General features: G+C 46.5%; 1 protein-coding gene across 6 annotated transcripts in view; it reads right to left on the reverse strand.

The window, feature by feature from the left end:
- The window catches only part of ASTN2 (astrotactin 2), a 1,016,905-nt gene extending 998,400 nt beyond the window's left edge, over window positions 1-18,505 (reverse strand). For all 6 annotated transcript variants that reach the window (XM_078375313.1, XM_002743253.6, XM_078375307.1 and 3 more), the window contains exon 1: window positions 17,975-18,505. In XM_078375313.1, the coding sequence (XP_078231439.1) occupies window positions 17,975-18,410 (436 nt within the window). In that variant the 5' untranslated portion in view covers window positions 18,411-18,505. The remainder of the gene's footprint in view (window positions 1-17,974) is intronic.
- Between the last annotated feature and the right edge of the window lie 5,168 nt (window positions 18,506-23,673).

Below are 23,673 nucleotides of genomic sequence, written 5' to 3' on the forward strand. Positions count from 1 at the left end.
TTTCCTCCTCTTTAAATCAGAATTTTGGACAAATGATACCTAAAGCCCCAGCCTATGACTTAATGCCTCTGCCAACCTGAAATGTATGTATTTCCAAAGCTTTCAACTGGCCTTGTCTCCACCGACTGCCAGATGAGCCTGCACTTCACGTTATCTCTGTGGAACATTCCGGGCCTCCCCAGCCACGAGTGCTTACACTGGTAAGGTGCTGCCTCTCCAGCACTCTAGGGGACTTTGCCACCAGTTAATTCGTATTTTACTGGAAGCCAGTTTGTCTTCCAGACCTGCTTATGCTCAATGTATTTCTTATAATTATAAAACTTAAAGGGATATTTTACTTTTTATTTTTGTGTGTATATAGTAGATACATATATTTATGGGGTACATGATATGTTTTGTTGTTGTTGTTGTCTGGAGACAGAGTCTTACTCTGTCGCCCAGGCTAGAGTGCAGTGGCTTGATCTCAGCCCACTGTAACCTCCACCTCCCTGCTTCAAGTGATTTTCCTGCCTCAGCCTCCTGAGTAGCTGGGATTACAGGTATGTGCCACCATGCCCAGCTAATTTTTGCATTTTTAGTAGAGACAGGGTTTCCCCATGTTGCCAAGGCTGGTCTCAAACTCCTGACCTCAAGTGATCTGCCCATCTTGGCCTCCCAAAGTGCTGGGATTATAGGCAAGAGCCACCACACCCAGATACATGAGATGTTTAGATACAGGCATACAATATGAAAAAAGAACATCATGGAGAATGGGGTATCCATCCCCCAAGCATTTTATCCTGTGAGTTACAAACAATTCAATTAGACTCTTTAAGTTATTTACAAATGTACAAAACTTAATAAAATATTCTGCGAATTAAAAATTTATGAGCATCTAAAGAAAGTGGTTTCTAGGAGGGCTAAGTTGTTTTTACAATTAAAAAAACAAAGAAAGTCACTTAAATATTACAATTGAATTAGGTCAGGACAACTATAAAAATTTAGAAAGGAATCATAAAACTCTATAAAAATTACTTGGCAAGCATCTTTAGGTCCTCAGTCTCCTTTAATGAAACCAACACTGGAGATCATATCTGGTGTATTATGAGCACAGTTTATGCAAGACAGATGGCATGGAACTCCAATCTGCTGACCCGGACTCAAAGAGGCAGCCTTGGGCCTACATCTAATAATTGGCAAATGTATGCACATTTACATATTTTAAGTTAAAATGGAATGTTTACAGGGCATCTATTACTTTTTATGATTCTCTTATTTAGTGAACTTTTTCTACTAACTGACCAACTGCCAGTCTAAATGTCTTCAGAAACAAAGATTTCTAGGGCAGTCAATTAAACCTAAATCAGGTAGCCTTCCCCTGAATAGTTTGTCTCCCCCTACAAATGAGAAGTTTAAGGAAGAAGAAGATAAGCACTGATTTAGCAATCATGCCAAATGCCATGCCAGAGACACTCACCGCCAACTGATTGTAATAACTGGTCTTTTTCTAGCTTCTCCTTTGCTGAGTTTAGTTTATTCTACTTCTCCAGACAGAAGAATCATCCTATTCCACACTCTCTCTGTGTCTCATATGTATCTGTGTGTATGTATATATATGTGTGTACATGTATGAATGTTTGTTACATATGTATATATGTGTGTGCATGTGTGTGTGTAAGTCAAGCAAAGGAGAGTAAAAAAGAAAATTTCCCAACACCTAGAGGAAATCTTGAAGTAGATTCAGGGGCCTGCACATTCTATGGGGAGGTTTGTAAATCTGGCTTAATATTAATTACAAGATGGATAGTAAGATTCCTTCAATCATACTATCACCAAAAAATACGTAAGGAACATTAACCATCTCCTTTCCAATATATTGAACATGGAGAATGGAGGCCAATGCTGTGGTTTAGACATAGTGTCATCCTTCTAAAACATTTTTTAAATTTTAAATGAATGTTTTGTTCAGATGAAATTGAAGCTCCAATGTTATGGGCAGGTAAGAGTAGAGTACCTCTGTAACAGAAGTACAGAGCAACTGATACTCCCCTGATGGATCATGGAGGCCAATTATAAAAACCAATGCCCTAATGAAAAGATAATTTTATCAATATCTCTGTGCCGCCTGCAAGAAACTTGCAGAATGACCTCGGACAAATCTCTTCCCTTCTGTTGCACCAAAGATGGCTGTTCACACACATATCTATTCCACATTCCACAAGTATCCCAGCAAACTGTTCGCCATGGCCACCTTTGAGCAATGGGTTTGGGGAGAGGAGAGACTTTCAGGTTTTCCTTTATAATGTCCCCGAACTGCATTAATGTGTTACAACAAGCTTGTATCATTTCTGTTAAAATTTAAAATTAAGTTTGGAAATTCAATAAACATGCACCTACTCTCTGGTGGAGTTACAGATATTAAAGAGAAATGATGTTTAACTTAGAAAGAAACTGTACCTCCTAACAAGAGAGGCAGACAAGCAATCAACAATATTTCTATGAAAATACTGACTGCACTGAATGCACAAAACGCTTGGGAAATAACTGTTTTGCGGGGAGCCAGGAAAGTCATCTTAGAAGGAGTGAAGAAATGTTCAAGTTGGATCTTAAAAGATGGTAGTCATGAGGCAGAAAAGATATTTTTAAAGTATATATATTAAAGGAAATCTGACATTTAAGTGAGCAAAATTTGAATTTTAGAGGACTACCTTCGTCTCTGTGTTTGGATCCATCAACGTTTTCCAGGTATTGAACCAGAGATGAATTTAGACTTACGTGTTTTTTGTTTTTTAACTTCAATAGATACATACTTACTTTTGCAAGTTATCTTCCATTTAATGCAAATTATTTTGGTGTTCCATGAATGACTGTGACAGAAAATTTCCTTTTTAAAATAAATACAGCTTGGGAGGCCGAGGCGAGTGGATCACGAGGTCAAGAGATGGAGACCATCCTGGTCAACGAGGTGAAACCCCGTCTCTACTAAAAATACAGTAATTAGCTGGGCATGGTGGTACGTGCCTGTAGTCCCAGCTACTTGGGAGGCTGAGGCAGGAGAATTGCTTGAACCCAGAAGGCGGAGGTTGTGGTGAGCCGAGATCGTGCCATTGCACTCCAGTCTGGGTAACAAGAGCGAAACTCTGTCTCAAAAAAAATAAAAAAATAAATAAAAAATAAAATAAAATAAATACAGCTAACCCCATTACTACTGACCTTATGCAATAGACTTGATCTCTCTGAATGGCCATTTCTTCATCTGTAATGTGGCTTTACTAAAAATACTCATAGAAAGGGGTTTTCTAAATTAAAAAGTGTTATTATTCCAATAGTCTGTGAGTGCCCTGCTTTTCTATAGCACTAGCGACCTAGCACAGGGTCTGGGATGGAAAGACTACTGTATAATTACTAAATGGTCTTAACTCCAGGCAAAGAGGTTAAGCTTTTCAGGCGAACTGGTTTAGTCTAGGAAATGGAAATAAAATTCATCCCCCATGCTAATCCCAATTGACTGGTAGTGACTGATGAGGCATTGCATTGAGAAAGAATCTCAGGATATCATTAAGTATTGAGTAGCAATATCCATCATAAATACAGAAGTGGAGAGTGGCAATATGGCCAAACATAGTTTCTACTGATCATTCATGTATTCATTTGTTCTTTCAACAAATATTTATTGAGTGTCCACTATATGATGGGCACAGCTCTAGGCACATGGGATTCTGCAGCAAACCAGATTGGAACACCTCTCCTCTCTCTTGGAGTAGCCTATGCAGCCCAATCTTCCCCATTTCCTGAAGGAGAGTTGGCTCTTAAAATATTCATTTAATCTTCCCCGAGGCCAAAAAAAAAAGACTGCCATTTATTTAAGGTCACACAGCAAATCAATGACAGAAACAGGACTAGACTCCAGGCACTACCTCTGAATTCAGCACAGTTGTGTACTTACCAGACTTGCAAAACCTGTTTGGTTTTCCTAGCTCTGCAGCTGCCCTTTCTCAGCCATCAGCCTTTCCACCTGCTGGCCTTTTGTAGGGAGGACAGACCTTCTGTTCCCTCCTGGAAGCAGGGAGGCAGGTGAGTGGGGGCAATTCCCTAGAGGCTTCCGTGGTTTGGAGAGATGGATTAAAGAGGTCAGAACAATAAAAAGGAGAGAGAAAACAGGGGAGGGAGGGACAGTAGGAGCCCCACCATTGGCAGACCATTAATTAGTTACTTTGGGCAGTCTCCCTCTAGAGAGAAAGTAATTGAAGAAAGTTCCCTAATAAATTAGTGTGAGACTGGGCTTGAAAACTCTAGTCGCACCTGGGTTCAGAGCTGAGTGTTTGATCTTCAGAGGCCCAGAAAGGATAGAAAGAAGGAAAGGAGAAAGCTTTATCTAACTGTAACTTCAGCCTCAGAAGTTCCCAGAGGGAACCCTTCTCTTCCTCCTGGGCTCCTAGGATCACTTAGTTTAATCTCATTGCATTAGAGATGAGGGAAAGCCTGGAAAGAGGAAGAGACTTGACCACAGACACCCAGCAGAACTGGGACCAAAACCCACGATTCCTGGTTCTAGTCCTCTCCACCATATTATATTGCTTCTAGGTTCCATGAGATTTTTACCCACATGACTTGCTTTGAGTGATTTTAAATTCTCTCCACCTGCAAAGGAGGTGAGGAGGGGGCTGGTATTAGGGATTAAGGTACAGGTTTATTTGCTTTTGTTTACTTAACAAACACATAGGTAGCATGTGCTAAGTGCCAGGTCCTGCTCAACATACTTTATAAACTTTAGATTCTGGAATCCTCCTCCTCATAAGCAACAGAAAAACCCAATCAGGTAGTGTTCCCTCTGAAGGGGTGTTCACAAACTATCACCTCCATTTCTGCCCATTTTGTCAGAAAATATCTACTCAGAACCTACTGTGTGCTGTCCCTCAACCATGTAGCCAAAAATGATGACCAAGACACTCTTCCTACCTCCAAGAACCTGTCAGATAAAGGCTTTTAAAAACAGTTGAGTTAGCTGAGAGTTTGGCGAATAATGTTGCTACTGTGGTCCAGGAAGACTACTTGGAGGAGGTAATATTTGAGTTTTGCGAGCAAGGGAGAAAATGGTGGAAGACAACTCAGAGAAAAGGGCAAATCGTTTAGGATTTTTAGACACTGAAAAAGAATAAGGATTTTGTCCCCAAGGCAGTGAGAAGGAATTGCAGGTTGTTAACAGGGAATTTGTTTTTTGGAAGATATCATGCTGGCTACTGTGCAGAGCAGAAGTTGACAAACATTTTCTGTAAAGGGCCAGTTAATAAATATTTTAAGCTTTGCAGGCCAGACAGTGTATTGTCACTACTTGACTTTGTCATTACAGAGCATAAGCAGCCACACACAACACGTAACAAATGAGTGTGGCTGTGTTCCAGTACATTTTTATTTACAGGTACTGACATCTGAATTTCATGATTGTCACATGTCAACATTTTTCTTTTGTTTTTTTGTCAACTATTTTTAAAAAATTAATAGGTTTATGGGCTGGAAACAAAAGCAACATTCTAGATTTAGCCCATGGGCTATGTGTAGCATGACATAAAGAAAGGACACAGAATGGAGAGGCTGTGGGAAGACCAGTTAGGAAGTGGATGTGGAAAAGGATGGCAGCTTGGATGAAGTGGATGCCAGTGGAAATTACCAAGAGTGAATTCTGAACATCTTTTTGTGGTGGAGGTGGTGTTTTTCAGACAGAGTCTTGCTTTGTCCCCTGGCTGGAGTGCAGTGGTGCGACTTCAACTCTGCAACCACCATCTCCCAGGTTCAAGAGATTCTCCTGGCCTCCCCTGTAACTGGGATTACTGGAACCTGCCACCATGCCCAGCTAATTTTTGTATTTTTAGTAGAGATGGGGTTTTATCATGTTGGCCAAGCACAGGCATGAACCACCATGTCCTGCCTGAAAATAATTTTAGAAGCAAAACCATCAGGGTTAGCTGACTGAAAGGATGAGAGGCAAGGAAAAGGATGAAGAGTGACTGCTTAGCTTGAAAAACTAGGCTAATAATAGTTTGATTTCCTGAGATGGGGCGAAGTGGGTAGAGCAGGTTTGGGGGGTGCAAATCACACATCAATAGTATGATCCCAGATAAGAAGGAGAGAATCACAGGTTTCCTACTGGCTTCTGAATAAAATAAAGGATGCTCAGTTCACTTTGGATTTCAGATAGTCAGCGAGACATTTTTAGTATAAGTATGTCCAAAATACTGCATGGAGCATATTTACACTAAACAAGTTTTCATTATTTATTTGAACTTTAAATTTAACTTGGCATTCTGTATTTTTCTATGCTAACTATAGCTACGGGGGTAGGGTGGTAGTTGTATGATGAGGGGTGTATAGGCCTACAGGAAAAGGAAACCTGAGCCCAAGAGGAGAAAGAGAAGGCATCTTAGAGATGACACCCCTTAGAGGAGATGATAGAGCTAAGTCTAGGAGTTGGCCAGGTGAACCTGGAGTAGGAAAACAATCTAAACAGAGAGAATAGAATGAGCATGTTGCCCTCAGACATTTACAAGTCATTAATGAGGCTAGAGGCTCGAGGGAGGAAAGGAACATCAGAGGATGAGGCTAAAGAGCTTCTCACAGGGCTCCACTTCACAGAGATCCTCCAGGTACAGGCCAGGGTGTCAGTACCTTTGTTGAAGTTCAGATTCCCAGGCCTCTCCCCAGGAGCCTCAGCAGGTCTAGCCTTGAGAACCTGAGGTCTAGGGTGATTTTGATGAGCAGCTAACTTGAGGAAAGCCTGGGTTAAATAATCTGGGAACTCTTCCACCTGCAAATCCCAGGAGCCAAAGAAGTTGCTGCTGGCCGTAAGTCTTGAAAAGAATAATTCAGATATTCAGAGGAAAGGCAGCATTGAATAAGTGTGCAGCCTCCCATGGGGACCCTGTAGAATAGAGCTCTGTCCATTTGGAGGACAATAGGGAATCCAGAATGTTTGTCAAAGGACCAGTCCTGCTCCTGAATAGTTACCCTGTCTGGCACCTGGCTCTCATTCGGTGCTATCTCCCAGCTCTGTGCAAGTACACCAGACGTCTTCCTGTGCCTTCCCCTGATGCCCCACCCCCTTCCCTCCTCCGCCCACAGCCACCACTGAAATGATTCCCCCAAATGCAGCTATTACTGTGACTGGAAATCTCTTTACTGCTGATTCTGCTAATGGAAATGTTCCTTCCCTTTTCGGCTGCTTGCAAAGCCACTCGTGACTTCCCTGGGTGCATGAGAGCAAGGCTTTGTCAGCCAGCCTCCACCAGAAGGGAGAAGATTCGGCCCCGCCTGCTCCCACAACACCCACCTGCCTTAGACTCAGTCTCTAAGAGCTCTTCTGTCCCAACTGTCCTCAAACAACCCGGAATTCCCTGCTTCCCCCGGCTTCCTCTAGCTCCAAGAGAATGAGCAGACATCAATGGTCAATTTCATCCTTTTTTGCCTTGCTGGGGAGGAGGGGAGGTAGAGAGAGGGGAGGCATAAGCAGAGCATGAGGGAGTGGAAAAAGGAGGAGGGGAAAGGAAATTCACATTCATTATTTATTCATACCTCCACCTCCTTCCAAAAAAAGGACTCCAGGTGGCGAAGAGGCACAGAGCCCAGGCTGTGTGCCAGACGCTACGCTAGGTGCTCTGCACACACTATCTCCATAAGGATCACACAGCTTAGTGTAAGAAAGAAGTGAGCACAGTGCCCAGTGCTGACTGAAATGTGGTTATGGAGGGCTCTCCAAAACTAAGTGACTATTATGTTTTCTTCACTTTATTGATGAGTAAGCAGAGGCTCTGAGAAGTGGCAGACATAAATCTAAAGCTAGGGATTAGCACATCCGGGATTTGATCCCAGGGCTTTTGATCCTCATACCTGGCAAAAGTCCCGCTTCAGCACACTGCCACTGTCAGAGGACCTGAGCCAGAGATTTGGTTGTGCTGCGGATTAGCTGCAGGACCTTGGAAAATGTACTTGTCTTTCTTTGCTAGGTAGATGAAGGAGTTGGGTTGGATCTCAAAGTCACATTTTACCTTGAAGGATATACCGTATATTTGGATTGTTACAGCATTCTAATAAATTGTGTGTGTGTGTGTGTGTGTGTGTTTGTGTCTATATGTATAATATAGATCCCATCTTCAAGGAGGAAGCACAAAAACTGCACACAATGATGCTAAAGAGTACTGAGTGGACAAATTTCAACTCGAGATTGAGCAGGAGTGAGAAGCAAGTTCACCTGGCCAGATAGCAGCTGCATCTCAGACACCAGACACCCTGGTCATTTCTCAATAAAAGGACATAGAGCTTATACAAATTTCTCAGAGGACTAGATCACTGGTCCCCTAGTAAACACTTGGCAGAGCAGAAGGTGACAACTCTCTAAGAGTTGGGAGGAAAGAATAAAAGGGAACAAAGAAGGAGGAAAGGGGATGGGGAGGAAAGGAGGGAAGGTAGAAAGAAGAGAGGAAGGAAGAGAGAGAGGAAGGAAACCAAGAAGGCACAGAAACATAGGAGTTTGCTTGTCAAGTGGGTCCAGGAATAATGAGGGGCCTCTGGAGAATATGAGACAAGGCCTGAAGCTCTCTTGGCAAAGCAGCAAGGAGCAAGCGAAGGGGCCTGGAGAGCTGCTGAGTCAGCTCCTGACAGCACAGAATAAGGTGCTCAGTCCCACGGGCCTGTGAACCTGTCACACCTGAAGTTTCTATATAAGAAACGTCTGCAACTTCTTGTTAATGAGAAGAAGGTGACATAAGAAGTAAGAGTCTAGAGATGAAAAGTTGAGAGCACCTCTTCTTCAATGCAGCATGCAGGGCAGACAGCACATAGATTATGGAACCAGGCAGCCCTGGGTTTAGGCTGAGCTTAGTTGTATAACAGTTGTGTGATCTTGTGTAGGTTCCTTGACTCCTCTGAGCCTCAGAGCTCACCCTATAACATGGAATGAACTACATCTGTCCTTCAGCACTGTGAAAAGAATAAATAACTATTGTACCATCGTGCCACCTGGGACTTAGTACATGTTATACAAAGGGTCATGGTTTTCATAGCCTATCCTATGCCAGGATGATGAAGTCCAGTTACCTTACAACTCGGGAATTCCAACTCCTTCTGTCCCCAGTTGCCCAACTGCCCTTCCCTAAGATGGAAGGAAAACACACAGGTGTCAGTAGATCTGGGATCTGGCATCTGCTTTACCACTGACTTGGTGACCTTGATTTCCCCATCTTTATAAACAAGTGTTTCATTTAGATAATGTCCTAATTTTTCCATTTCTGATACTTGATAGTCCCAGAACCATGGTGTATTATTTCCCTGAAACTTGAATTGTCTCATTATTTGCTACATTGCAAACGGTTCTCATCCTTTATGTGGCTTCTACGCTGCTCAAGACAGAGCCTTCTCCAAACACAGGGCCCTTTCCTGTAATCACACTGTTCTCATTAGCCATCCTGCAATCACCCCAAAATAATCAGGAGACAGGAGAAGGTAGCAGCAATGGTTATGAGTGCTCAGAAGAGGGAAGGCTCTGTGGGACGGATGGTGTTTAGGCTCACCCTTAAGAGGTGAGTGCAATTTCAGCCCATCTCAAGTTCTGTCCGCTATGGATTCTGGGATGACACTTAGCAAACCCAGAGTTCTAGCTCTCTAAGATTTCCTGTACACCTACAATGTGCCAGGTAAAGGATGGGTCACCACAGCCCCAGAGATGAAAACGGTACGTTTGCTGCTCACAGGCTACATTGGCAAGCAGTGTGAGACAGATGAGGAAACACAGAGTAAATTCTGCTCTCACTCTGCTCCAAGCCGCCATTACTTTTCATCGGTAGAGACTCCTCAGGCTTTCCTGCACCCATGGTTTCTCCTGTGCGGAGCAGTGGGGAATTCTTTTGAAACAGAAGTCAGACCTTGGCACTCGTTCGCTTAAAATCCTGCAGAGCTCTTCATTTCATTCAGAGTCAAAGCTCAAATCCCGACAGTAGTCCATACGGCCCTACATGACTGGGGTTTTCTTTTCTTCTCTGATGTTCTTTCCTGCACCCCGCCCCACCACCACTCGTTCACTGTATTCAGGCCACACCGACCTTCATGCTGTCCTTTGAAAGGTCCAGGTGTGCTCCTAAGCTAGATAATCGCTGGAGCTGTTCTCGCCTGGAATGTGCTTTTCCTAGATATCTGCTTGGCTAACTCCTTTGCCTGCTTTTAGCCTTTGTTCCAATCTCACATGCTCAATAAGCTCTTCTCATTCTATCCTATTTAATATTAAAACCCATCTCCTTATCTCAGAACTCTTCTCTTTTCCCTGTTTTAGTTTTTTCCTTTTTTTTCCATAGAATTTCATCCTCTCACATACTACATAATTTATTTACTTATTATGTCTATTGCCATTGTCCCTTCCCTAACACACACTCGCGGCCGTGCGTGCGTGCGCATGCACACACACACACACACACACACACACACATGGTGGGGCGGTGGTGGGGAGAGAGAAATAAAAGCTCTTGAATGCAGAGATCTCTGTCTTTTGTCATCTGATGTATCCCAGGCACATAGCACAGTGCCTCTCACATCGCTGGTGCTCAGTAATTCAAAGGCCCTGGCTATGATTATAGCAGTCTTTATTGATGGTGGGCACCAAAGCTCAGGGTGTTCAACTCTGGTGTGGAGGGGTCCAAAAAGGCTTCAAAAATAAGTTGACACCTGAATTCGGTCTTGAAATGTGAGAAAGAATTTCCCGAGGGCGTAGTGAGAAAGAGGTGTCGAATAAGAAGGAAGCGTTCTTAGTAGAGAATGATCTGGCACAGTGTGATCAGGGACCTTGTACTACTACAATAGGGAGGGTGAAATTCATCATCCTCAGAACAATGGGGAACCAGTGAAGTGCTTTACAAGAGGATGGCCATTATCAGATTTGGGCTTTTAATAAAATCACTTTGCCTGCAAGTACAGAGGATGGATTAGAGGGGATAAGACTCTACAGGTAGACAGACCAGTGGGTTGACTGTTGAAATTGTAGTAGGCAGAAGTGTTGAGGCCCGAGCTTGCCAGCAGCTGAAGCACTGGGAATGAAGAAATGGTTTCCCTTCATAGTTTGTAACCTACAACATCCTTGTCAAATTCCCACTCATAGACTTGGATGCTTATATATTCTAGTATGCTAGTAAGAAAGCTACACATATTTCAGTCTTGAATCCTGTATTGTGTAGTCACCACCCACTCCTTTTCCATTCAAAAGCGGGGGGGCTATTGTCCAAAAGAGCTACAGTCAGTAGAGAAAAGCCAGTGAAAGGAGAGAGCAAGTGCTAGAGCATAGAACAACTATCACTGAGCATTGGTGCCTGCCTCTTTCTGCGGCAGAGAGGCTGTCCTCTCTGCTGCAAGGAAAGAGAAACCAGCTTGCTCTCTCACTATAGTTCATCTGTTGTTGCCACTAGCTGGTCAGTATGAGAACTTGGGAGAGTATCAGCTCCGGAAAGGAAGCCTCCTCCAATGCTGCTCCACCCCAAGGTTAAACTTACTCTTTTTCTCCTTTCCTGGAAAAGAGCAGACTTCCTCCACCCACTCCCAAAGGCAGCTAGGGTGAAAGGCAGTAGGTTTCCTTCTGCCCAGAACAAGGCCCATCAGCTCAGGTGCTTAGGAGACACTGGAGCCAATCAGTTGGATACTCAGGCAGGAAAACCAATTCAATTTCTCTAAGGATATTTTTCCTTTTAGATTTTTTTTTTTTTTTTTTTTTTGGCAGGGGAAGAAGAAAAGAGTAGCCTCCTTTATGATGCTGAACAAACTTGTAGACTCTGTAATATGTTTAAACCCAATGCCTCCTGTGAGAGGCCCAGCAATGTGATAGAAAGAGGCACAGTGCGGGATTCAACACAACTGGGCTTAAATTTAAATTGTAGGGCAGGTTTCTTCCCTTGTCTAGGCCTCAACATTACCATATAAAATGGATGGGGTGACGTCAATGCCCTGCGAGTCTGTGATGCTAGGAGCCCATCAAAGTCAATGGTTGTGGTGACAGTTTCCCAGGCTTCCTTTAAGAGGTCATTGTCAGTCTCTATCTTCCTCTACCCACATCACACATGTTCACAATGTCCTATAGCAGACAGGCTTAGTGGATAACAAAGCAAGGAGGTGAGAAGCAGGAGGCTTTGCCAGCCAAAGGCCTACTCATCCTCCTGCTGCACCTGCTATAAATTAAAACCACAGAAAAACCTTGCAGACTGAGCGCCCAGTTCAGGAAAATGATTAAGCCGTGGGTCACGCCAAAGCTTGCAGACCTCTGCTGCCTCGGTTGGTATCACTGATCCCCGAAGAAGTAGCAAGTCTGGTTGGCCTTGACCAAATCTGAGCCTCACTAATGACTGAAGTTAACTCTTCCCTCTCTCTGCCCTATACTGTCTTAGTAACTTAGTACTTTTCTGAGGAGAGACAACAGATTTCACTCTGCCCTGTTCATTAAATAAATTTCATCAGCTTTGAGATGGCAAGAAGTGGGGTGGGGTATGAAGTGAGGGAAGGGAGTGGAAAAGAGCAGAAGAATCAGATCAGAGGCCACTAAACAATACCTCACCCAAGACCCTTATTTACAATGTCCCAGAAACGTGGACCATCACACCAAGATGGGAACTTGAAGTTTGAGTGCTACCCAAATACCTCAATTAGCAGTAAGGGACTTAGTGCCCAAAGGAAGAAATAACATACATTGTTTTAAACATAACTTTGTTTCAAGAAATCAAATTTACTCACTTCCCCATCCCAGAATCTCTCTCTCACACACACATACAGAAAAGAACACTGGAATTGATGCTACTGAACATTCTGTGGTCAGAAACCCCTAGAGAAGACCCAGCTTATGACTATTTGTAAGCATTTTTCCTCCCTCCAAATAAAGGGTGTTCACCTTTAAAAACAAACCAGAAAGCAATAAGGGTATACAGCACAAATATCCACAAGGGTGTGGGTCCTTTCTTTAAATGCCTTACAAACAGAGGTCCAGTCTGTGCTTGAATACCTATAAGGTGGATTGTACCACTATTAGGGGTCAGCATACTGGGTTGCTGGACAGCTCCAGGGGACACAGCCTCCTGTAGGACTCAGCTTTATCCTTTCAGATCTTTGGAGACATTCATTAGAATTAGGCACCCTCCCCCTCTCCGAAAGAAAACATACTCTTCATTGTGTAGACTTTCTTTAGGGTCTCCCCCTGCCACCCAGGCTGGAGTGCAGTGGCATAGGCACAGCTCACTGCAGCCTGAAACTCCTGGACATAAGTGATTCCCCTGCTTCAGCCTCCCAAGTAGCCACCACACTCAGCTCATTGTTGACATTTAAAGGAAGCTTCTCCAGCCCTCCATGGATTGCTTTTCTTAGGTTAAACTCCCTTCACCCAGCAATTCCTCTGGCCAGGTTGCTAAACCCTCACTTTTTCAAGAAACCTTTGCAGACCTGAACAAGTTGGCATTTCAAACTGTAACTTCCTCCTTCCTCCAGGCCATCAGCTTCTTGCAAAAAGCATCCTTTGGGATGGTCCTTCGGGACACTGCCAGCTCTATACATGCAGGTGTATTTAAACACGGACTAATGAATAGTTGTTGTTTTTTCACACTCCCTCCCCCAAATACAGAGCATACACTTCTCCTGTCAGGTTGATATGGCAAAGCAAATTACCAAAAAATGTTTAATGCGTCTTGCCTGACCACTATCAAGCACAGCATAAAGGAAGACATTTCCCTACCTGTGGGCATGAAAGCGAAATCCAAAACCAGACCCCAGGGGCTACCTGGGGGTAAGTGACGACTGAGTGACATGCAGGTTCACCTTAGAAGCCCAGGCTGGCAGTTGTTCCTGCTCAACTTCTTTCTTTTCTATCAGTCCTTCCCACCACCCTCATGTTGCCAGTAAAGGAAAACAGACAGTACAAAGCAAGAGGAGCTATCAGAGTCACGGAGTAGGTCAGGGCACTTCAAGTTCATAGAATCTCTACATGAAAGGATTATTTTAGAGCTCATCTACCCACTCATATTGCAGCAGAAAGAACTAAAGCTCTGGGGGATAAATGACTTATTCAAGGTCACAGTGAGCCAGAGCTGAGATTTCCAGATCCCAACCAGCGTTAAATTTCTAAACTGCATTTTAGTATTCAATTTCTCCCCTTTTGCCTATTAAATCCTCCAAGGCCTAGTTCAGGTTCTTGCTGTTCCAGAAAGTGTCCCCCGTCTTCTCCAAGTCTACAGAGATGCCTTCCTTCCCTGATGCTACAGAATGTATCATCTCCATCACTCACTGGCACCAATAAATAAAATGCCCTTTGACATCCATGAGTCCTGAAACTTTTGAGCTGGCAGGGTCATTGGATGTCATTTAGCTCATGTTTCACTTTCAAACTTACTTACATAGGTCAGCTCACCAAGGCAGCTAAAGTTCCTTTGCAGAAAGGCTCTTGTCTTTGTCTGACAATCTTGGTGATTGTTATCCCTCTCTACTCAGCACCATGTCCTGCAAAATTTTTATATTTGCTTCAGAATGCCAGTTTAGCAACCTACAACAATGTAGGTGTCTGGCAGACCAGGATTCCAGTTCCAGGTCTGGTCATTTATTCCCAGCATGACTTTGGATTACATGCTTGACCTCTCTAAAAATGCTTCCTCATCTGGCAAATGGGAGTAACAGTAGAGCCCACTCCATATATGTTATGTGAATTAATAATGCAAGGCAAGAAGAAAGCCCTTAGCACCACATTAAGGATTCAATAACTATTTGCTATTCTTTGATCACTTTCAGGGAGATTCATTTTGTCAATGTCATTGACTTACAATCACAATCTAAATAAGGGTCCCAGGCAAACAAACTTGAGAGATATTTCACATCTGAAGAAAACTTCCATCTACTTAAGGCAGGCTGGAATTTCATAGGGAGACTAGAAATTTTTTAAAAAAGGAAAGGATCTGGGAAAAAATAAAAGACTTGCTAAGAGTCTGGTTATTACCAATAGTAGTGGATAACTGAAACAAAAGAGGCAGAATGAAGGGAGGCTGGGCTACCTATGAAGGTGACCTTGGAACATGCAGATGGGAGACAGTGTGTGCAAAATTACTTTGAGGTCCCCTACTGGAGTTTGAGTAAGAATTCTACTTTTTATTTTTATTTTTTGTCACCCTTTAATGCCAGGGATGGTTTACGACCACTATTTCTGGTCCCAGGACCCAAAGCATGACCACAGGGCTTTGGTGGACACCATCACCCCCTAGTGGTGGCTCCACACTCCCCACTATTGGCAGAGTGGCATTTACCAACTTTGCATGCCCAGCTGTGGCACTGGCCATGTCCAAATCCCCTGAACTGACAAGCTGATAGTGAAAGATACCCAACTCACCAGAGACAAACACTGGGCAGGATGTGTAAAAGTCGGGATGGGATGGGGCTGCCTTGGGACGATAGAAAGAGATGGCCATAAATGACTCAGTATCAGCCCCAACCCCACCCTACCACCACCCCCCCTTCACCCCTACCACACACCCAACCCCCCGCCACCACCAACCCTCATTTCCGGCCAGCTTGGCCCTCCCAGAGCTCATTGTGCACTCTGTGTTTACACACAAACAGTCGAAGACCAACACAAATAAAAATCCCACGTCTCCCTACACAGCTCCTGCTATACCCAGCCATCTGGTGACTACCTCGCTAGCCAAATCCCCGTTGGGAGCGCCTAAAGCTGCCAGTCCAGGGCGCCAGGGAGGAAAGGAGGAGGCAAGAACCCCATCCCCCACATGCATCCAAAGGGCTCAGCACTGCTAAGGAGGCCAGCCCTGTCCTCTCCAAGGGGCAGAGGGTCCCCAGCTGCCAGACCCAGGGGCCGTGCATCTGAGGAGGGGGAGTTGCTCCAGAGTGTTGCTGACCCAAGTGTTGCTCGAGAGTCTCCCTGTGCAGGAGACTCTCCAGCAATACTTGGGTCCTGGGGTAGTCAAGACTTCCAGTTCCTTACTCAGCTCCTCACTCAGCTTGCCCCAGGCTCAGAGGCACCCATCCCGTTCGAAAGCCAAAGTTAAAAATGGCAAAGATCGTCAGCTCCAGGAATCCCGGGTTCTCCATATCCTCGGAGACTTGGAATGCTCTGTGGTCCTCACTGCCGTCAGGCCATACCCAAGGACCTTCTTACCCCTTCACTTGAACAGCCATTTGGGGGGCGGGGGGAATTTTACCCTTCATCTCTCAGAGTACCCCGGAGTAGAGAGCTCTAAAGGATGAAAGGAGAAGGCCAGGACTGGAAGTGGTAGTGAAGGGATACCTTCTGTATCTCCAGAAGGACGCTTCCCCACGGGGAGGTGGCAAGAGCCAGCGGCAAGCCTGAGGTCAGTCAGGCGGCGTCCTAAGGAACACCACCTCCACCCTCCTTCCCTTTCTCAGACATGGGCAGCCCCACGGGTGCACGTGGGAAGAGCTACCGGTCTGTGTGTGTCCGCTCGCGTGTATGCACCTGTGTGTCTGTGTGTGTGTGTGCTTGGAGCGTCGCGGCCAGACGCGCCGCCGCGGGGAGTCCCCAGGGAACGTGCAGGGCGCTCCGCTGCCTCCTCTCCCAAAACGTTCGGCACTCTCAGATTACAGCCTGCGAGGGCGGGTACATGGACCCGAACCCCGAGGTTCAAGCTCAGAGCGGGAGAACGACTGGCACTCACTCAAATCCCCAGAGGCAGTAGCATAACAGGATGGGAGTGGGTCACAAAAATATTTTTAACAATATCAGGGCTAGGAGAAGAGTGGAGCTTAGTCCGCTGATTATTCTGCGGGTCTTTTTAGCCGAGCGAGGAGTTAACCTCGGAGGTTCAGGGATCCTAAAGGTTCTCACCTGGAGCGCCCGGCACCCTGCGTTGCCCGAGGCGGATCCCACCAAGGCAAAGACCCGGCCAAGAAGAGCTCGGGGTCTGGGCGAGCCCCTGGCGCCTCACGGGCACTGTTGTTGGCCAGACTCCGACAACCAATAAGGCCCCGCGCCCCCAGGAGGGGAGGGGAGAGTGAGGAACAGCGAGCGCGGGAGAGCTAAGGGGAACAACATTTTTGTAAACGCTCTCCGAGATAATTAAGCTATCAATTACCCGGGTGGGAAATCAGCCGCGCTTCCCACAGCTCCACCGAAGGGCCGACTCCTCCGGGACTCGCGCAGGGAACCAGCAGGCAGCAAGCTGCTGGCGAACTTTTCTGATTAACTTTTCCATTGGAGCCCCCCCACCCACACCCGTCTCCTCTGCTTTCCTTTTTTGTTGCCTTTAAGTTATTATTATTAGCCCAGGAAGTGAGCTTCAGGGACAAACCTGCTTTCTGCCTGGAGGTGGGTAGAAAACGAAGCCGATAACGCGGGTAGAAGGGGGGTTCTAAACGTGGAGATCTGGGACTCGGAATCTCAGTCCTCAGCAATCACACAAGTCTCTCCATTTCACAGATGGCCAAAACTGAGGCCCAGAGAAGGGAAACGACTTGGCCAAGGTCACTCAGCCCATGCGGAAGCCAGGCTTTTGCGCGCTGGGCGATTCCACATGGAGCTACTACGCTCCGATTCTCAAGAAAATCCATCTGGAAGGGCAGAACCCACAACTCCGAGGCGAGAGCGAGGGGGCGGGAACGGCGGGCGGCCAGTGACGGTGCCCGCAGGAGAAGTGGGCTGGCTTAGGATCTGGGACGCCCCGGCCCCTAGCCAGAGCACCTTCAGCGAATGGGGTCTCTGGCGTCCGGGATGGATCCCGCAGAGCTCGAGGCAGAGGGGCAGGATCCCACTGCGGGAGGACTGGCACGCCCCCAGGCTCCCGCCGCGCGCTCTCAGGACCTCCTCCCCACGCTCCTTTCCAACCACCTGTGCGACCTCCGGGCCCCTCCTCTGCCCTCTGCCAACCCCACTCGGGGCAGCCCCGGACGGGTATCCCCAGGGCGCCGCCACCCGCCCGGCCTCACGCAGGGGCTCGGGGTTCCTTGGGATCCAGCGTGTGCTGGCGCCCAGCCTTACCCAGGGTGAAGAAGGGCAGCTCGGTGTTGTCCAGGTCGTCCTGCACCGCGATGCGCCCCGGCAGCTCGTTACGCACAAAGAGCAGGAGGCGCGTCTCGGCGGCAGTGCCGGCAGAGCCGGGAGAGCCCGGGGACGCCGCGGCGGCGGCGGCTCCGGCCCCGGTCCCAGCTCCGGCCCCTGCGCGGGCGCCGCTCCAGCCGATGTCGCTGTCCCGCAGGGCGGGCAGTGTGGACACCGTGACGGTCTTCAGCCGGCACGGGCTGTCGGGCTCCCGCGAGGCAGCGGCGGTGGCGCCGGCCAGCAGCGGCGGCAGCGGCAGCAGGAGCAGGAACAGCAGCAGCAGCGGCGGCTGCGGCCCCGGGTGGAAGAGGAGCGTCGGCCGCCCCAGGAACCCCGAGCCGGGGCCGGGGCTGAGCCGGGCGCCGGTGGCGGCCATGGCGGGAGGGGCTGCGGTGCTGCGGGCGGCGGCGGCGGCTGTGGCGAAGGAGAAAGAGGAGGCAGCGGCGGCGACGGCGGACGCCGAAGCAAAGCAGGACGCCTGAGCTAAGGAGCCGAGAGAGCCGCTCGCCAGCAGCCCCCGGCTCCGGGCTCCGCCTCCCGATCGGCCCTGGACCGCCCCCCCGCGCCGCCTCCCCGGGCCCCGCCGCCCGTCCCCGGTCTCCGGCTCCCCCCGCAGACCCCGAGCGTTTCGGAGGCTCCGCCCGGCCTCGTGCAAGTCCCAGTCGCTCCCTCCCCTTTCCCAGGATCCCCCAATCCCGCCCTCACAGCATTTTTAGCCACAACACCCCTCCCCAAACTCCCCAAATTTCTAATACGTAGGGCCCCCGTGGGTCCTAACAACGTCCCCCTCCCCGACTCAATCCAGATCTCCTGGCTTCACCCCACCTTCAGCTCAACCCAGAGGCTGCACCTGGGGGCGCACCTTGGCCCGGCCTTGCTCAAGGCCCCGCCTTCTTGGGGATAGGGAGCCCCCTGGATGGCCAAGACTTAACTTTGTCTCCCCTCAGGCCCAAGAACAAGTCCTGTCTTCAATCTCCTACCGGTTTCCAGTCTCTGAAATAACTTCCTGTGGCCTCAGAGCCCCCTTCTCGCCCACTTGGCCTCAACTCAGGCATTCATTTTCCCACTACCCGCGCCCTTCCTCTCCCCTCCATCCAGGCCTTAGTGTAGCACTAATTGCTAATGGACAGAGGGGCGTCGAACTCCACCGTCTAACGCAGACCCCCCAGCTGAGTACAGCGGGCCTGTGCTGGCCCCCTAGCTGGCGCCCTGCAAGCCAGCCCACTCACGCTCTTTTATTTTGGATCCCTACTCCCAGTTTGGAGCAGCTCTACTTGGCTGCTTCTGCTCTCTGTGTGAAATTCCTGAAAAGGGTGTGAGGTAGAGACCTACTATTCTGTCTTTCCTTGGCTCCCGGGGCTTTTGGATCCTCTGCCTAAGTCCCAGAAAACCTGTGTGCTCACCAGTTCTTAACCCGCAGTCTTTCTAGATTCCAGTCGAGCTAGGTTCTCAGATACAGCACCCCTTAGCCTTGGGCGGACTCTGTCTCTGACCCGCATACCTGACACCCTCCAGAAACTGACACCTCTGGGGGGGGGTCAAGTGCCCGTGCACCCCCTTCTCCACTCCCCTACTTTTCTTCATTTTCCCTCTCTCTGTTTTCTCTTTCATCTCTCCACTCATTTCCTTCCTCCTCATCTTGACTTTAATCTTATAAATGCTTCTTTCCTCTAATTTGTGAGCCATTTCTCATCTCCGTCTAGCTTACCCATCTGCACCTCTTGTATTGTCTCTGTGCATTCACTTTTCTCTTAGCTCTTCCCTCTTCTGTCTCTTTCCCCCTTTCTGTCTTTAACCCTTCGTATAAATTGCTTTTCTCCTCTCATCACATTTTTTTTTATGGACGTTGGATAAAGACAGAGCCCTGAAAATAAGGGAAAAAGCAAAAGCCGTTTTGTGACCTTGGACTTAATAATAGCGTTTTTAAAGCATTCTCCAAGTGCCATACATGTACATATGTTAGCTTTTTTACATGACCATAATCAATGAGATGGGATATTATGATTCCCATTTTCCATACGAGGAAACTGAGATCAGGAGGTCAGGGATTTGAAAGGATTTTCCAAGGTCATATAGCTAATGAGCTGAAAAGCTGAGATTTGAACACTATGCTTCAAAGCCTTGACTGTTTCCTTTAAATTACACTGTCCTCAGTGACCTTAGAAAAGCCCACCCATCAAAAATGCTGTAAAAGGTAAACCTACATGAGCACAGTTGGATATACTTCCTTGTGAGGTTTGTGAGGTTTGTAAGTTATACTTCTCCTGTCTCAGTTTACTAATCTGTGAACCCAAAGGGTGAGCGGGGGTGGGGGATGGAATCTGGCCTTTCAAGTCCTCTGGTTCTAAACCGTCTCCTGCCTCTCTGATGCCTGCTCTAGTTCATTTACCCTCCAAAATATGTCGCCTTGCCTCCCTCAGTCTCTCCTTTGTACCCTCACAATCCGCCACTATCCACCGCAATGGGGCTTTCTGATTCTCTATGCCCCTTTCTTCAAATATGCTGACATAGTCCATTTATAGAAGAGCACGCCAGGAAAAAAGGGCTCCCTTATGTAAGGGAAAGTCTGTGCAAGTCCTTCAGGGACCTCTGGTACAAAGGCCTGTCAAATGAGACCAACACTTTCATTCATTCATTCATCACCAAATATTCAAGGTGCCTACCAGGCACTATATGGTAATGCAGGGATGGATAAACACAGCTCCTGCCTTTGGAGAGCTCATAGTAATTGGGGTGAGGGGATGGGATGCTGGAAGGAGACAGGCACATAAATATCTCAGGTAACAGGGAGGCAGGCAGACATGTTTCTTAAGATGAGGTACTTGGAGAAATCAAAGAAACCTTCACAGAGACTGTGGCATTGGAGTGAACTATAAAGATTAGTACCAAGGGAGTGGGCATTCCAGGTTAAAGTTGGCATTTGGCATTCTTTGCAACTGCTTAGCAAGTGAATAAATCCCTTTCCTACATCGGAGGGTGTTTTATCTTTTAAGGAACAGCCCACCTCACATGAAGAAGTGAACATTTTTGGATAGTTTCTCAGCCTCCACTGCAGCTAGGGCTTGGGCACATGACCCAGGCTTCACCAATCAGATTCACCAAACCCAGATGCTGGAAAACAAGCCAGAACCAGGCAGAATCCATTGGTGGCCAAAAGGGCAATAGTTGGGGCAGTTACATTCAGGTGTCTCTGCTAGTCGAAAAGGTTCTACTGTCTGGGGCCCAGGGTCTTTGATGTCAACTTATGAAGTGCCCTGTTTATGCTTGGCTGCAGTGGTTATAATATCTCCACCAATCCAGTTCTGTGCTATGATTTGGAGCGGTGCTCTTGACTTCATGGACTTTAAACCTGATCCCATGACTTTTGGGGAATTCTAAGGAATCTAATATCACTTAACTAAATTCTGAAATCTATTTCTGCTTAAATTATTCAAGATTGGTTTCTGTTGCTTGCAACTGAAACACCTGGCTGAGAACATAGCATATGGAAACAAAGGGAGGACACAGAGAGCAAAGCGTACGATAAGAAATGAAGTTCAGTGAGGGTGAGAGGGAGTAACTGAAGACAAGACAGAAAAGTCAGGCAAGGAGTAGTAACTTTATTTCATAGGCAGTTTCAAATCTGGAATGACCACATGCTCTGTGATCCAGAACTTTTTGTAGCATATCAATGAATGATAACAACTGTTGCTTTATGGTGGTTGTGAGGCTTTAGAAATAAAAATAATTACGTGGCCGGGCACAGTGGCTCATGTCTGCAATCCCAGCACTTTGGGAGGCCAAGGTGGATGGATCTCCTGAGGTCAGGAATTCAAGACCAGCCAAGCCAACATGGTGAAACCCTGTCTCTACTAGAAACACAAAAAATCAGCTGGGCATGGTGGCAAACACCTGTAATCCCAGCTACTCTGGAGGCTGAGACAGGAGAATCGCTTGAACCCGGGAGGTGGAGGTTACAGTGAGCCGAGATTGCGCCATTGCGCTCCAGCCTGGGCAACAAGAACAAAACTTCACCCTCTGAAAAAAATTATGCAAAAGATTTAACACATAGTAGGTGCTCAATAAATTATAAGTACTGCTTTGATGTATAATCCCAGCAACATTTGGAGCAAGGCTTTTTATCCCTATTTAACAGATATGAAATCTGAGGCTCAGGGAAGCTAAGAAACTTGATTTTGGTCATAGAGTTACCGTGCATTGAAACACAAGAATGACTGGCTCCCACATCTTTGCTGTGTCTGTCACAGAATGCTCCCCCTGGCATCAGACCTTTGCATGCACCTTATTCTCAGTAAGCTGTAACTTTCATACTTGAATCCCCTGTCCTATGGCCACCAACTTTTCTCCCTCTCAGCCCCTCTCATCCCTTCTCCTTTCCCCTCTTTGTTCAGTTACATTTCGTTATTGATTTTTTTTTCTCTTTTTGGGTCCCCTGCACCCCCATGTTTGATTCCACTGATATAATTTTTTTTTCACTCTAACTCCTTTCCAGTCTTAGCAAATGTTTCGTCTTCTTTCATTTTTCATATTTACCTTTCTAGGCAGTTGTGAGATAATTTTTCTTTCCTCCTTCCGCTTTCTCCATACTCTACTCTGTTTTATAAATCCGTTCTATTCATGCCAGCTGACTGAGGCAGTCTAATGTAGTTGAAAAAGCCAGAGGCCCAGGAGGCTGGTTGATTTTGGCTTTGAATCATCTTTGCTATTTCTCTATGGAGTCGAGTCACTTTATAGTTCCTACTAGGTCTTTTGTTTTCTCATTTGTGAAATGGGAAAAGTAATACCTACTCCTCAGGATCATTGTGGGAATTAAATGAGATCATGTATATGAAACTGCCTAGCACCTATGAGACTCTCTTGAATGTTGCAAGAAAATCCAATCAGCTTATGGATGTCACCCACTGTTTTCCACTCCAGCATCACATCCCATAATCCCCACCACCACCACTTGGTTCCAACTATATTGATCTTTTTTCTGTTCCTGAAATACTTCAAGCCCTAGTTGCCCCAGCATTTTCAAACAGACTCTTTCTTCTGCCTGGAGAGACCTCCCTGTCTTCATTAGCTATCTTTTACTAACCTGTAAGTTTTGCTAATAAAGCACTTTCCCTAACATGACCACTCACTGAGCCTAAGTTAGCCTCTTGCTGTATTCTCTTACTTTTCATAGTTCCTTACAGCTGTTTTAATTGCACTCGTTCCATATTTTAGTAATTGTTTGTTTATTGGAGTCTTTTCTTGATGCATGTGTTCCTGGCTAGATTGGGAGCTCCCAGATATCAAAGAACAAGTTACTTACTGCAGAGTGCGCACCAGCCAGTACAGTAACCTATGTAGGGTAGAGATGCAAAATAAGTATTTTGCCAATGAACCGTCACATATTTATTGAATTTTTACTGCGACAGGCACTGTTTTTGCACTAGCCACACTTTTACAGAGAATATAATTTAAATTGTACAAGAGAAACCTCCCATCTTCTGTCAATTCTTCCTTCCCTTCCTCCTTTCTTTCCTTTCTTTCCTTCCATTCCCCTTCTCAGCTTCCCATAATTCAAGTAATTCTTTTTAACAGTCTTTCTTCTTAAGCCCCCAGATGATCTCTATAACACAAATAAACTCTAATTCAGGAAAAGAGAGTAA

Source organism: Callithrix jacchus, chromosome 1 (assembly GCF_049354715.1).
Source record: "Callithrix jacchus isolate 240 chromosome 1, calJac240_pri, whole genome shotgun sequence".
Classification (NCBI taxonomy): Eukaryota; Metazoa; Chordata; class Mammalia; order Primates; family Cebidae; genus Callithrix; species Callithrix jacchus.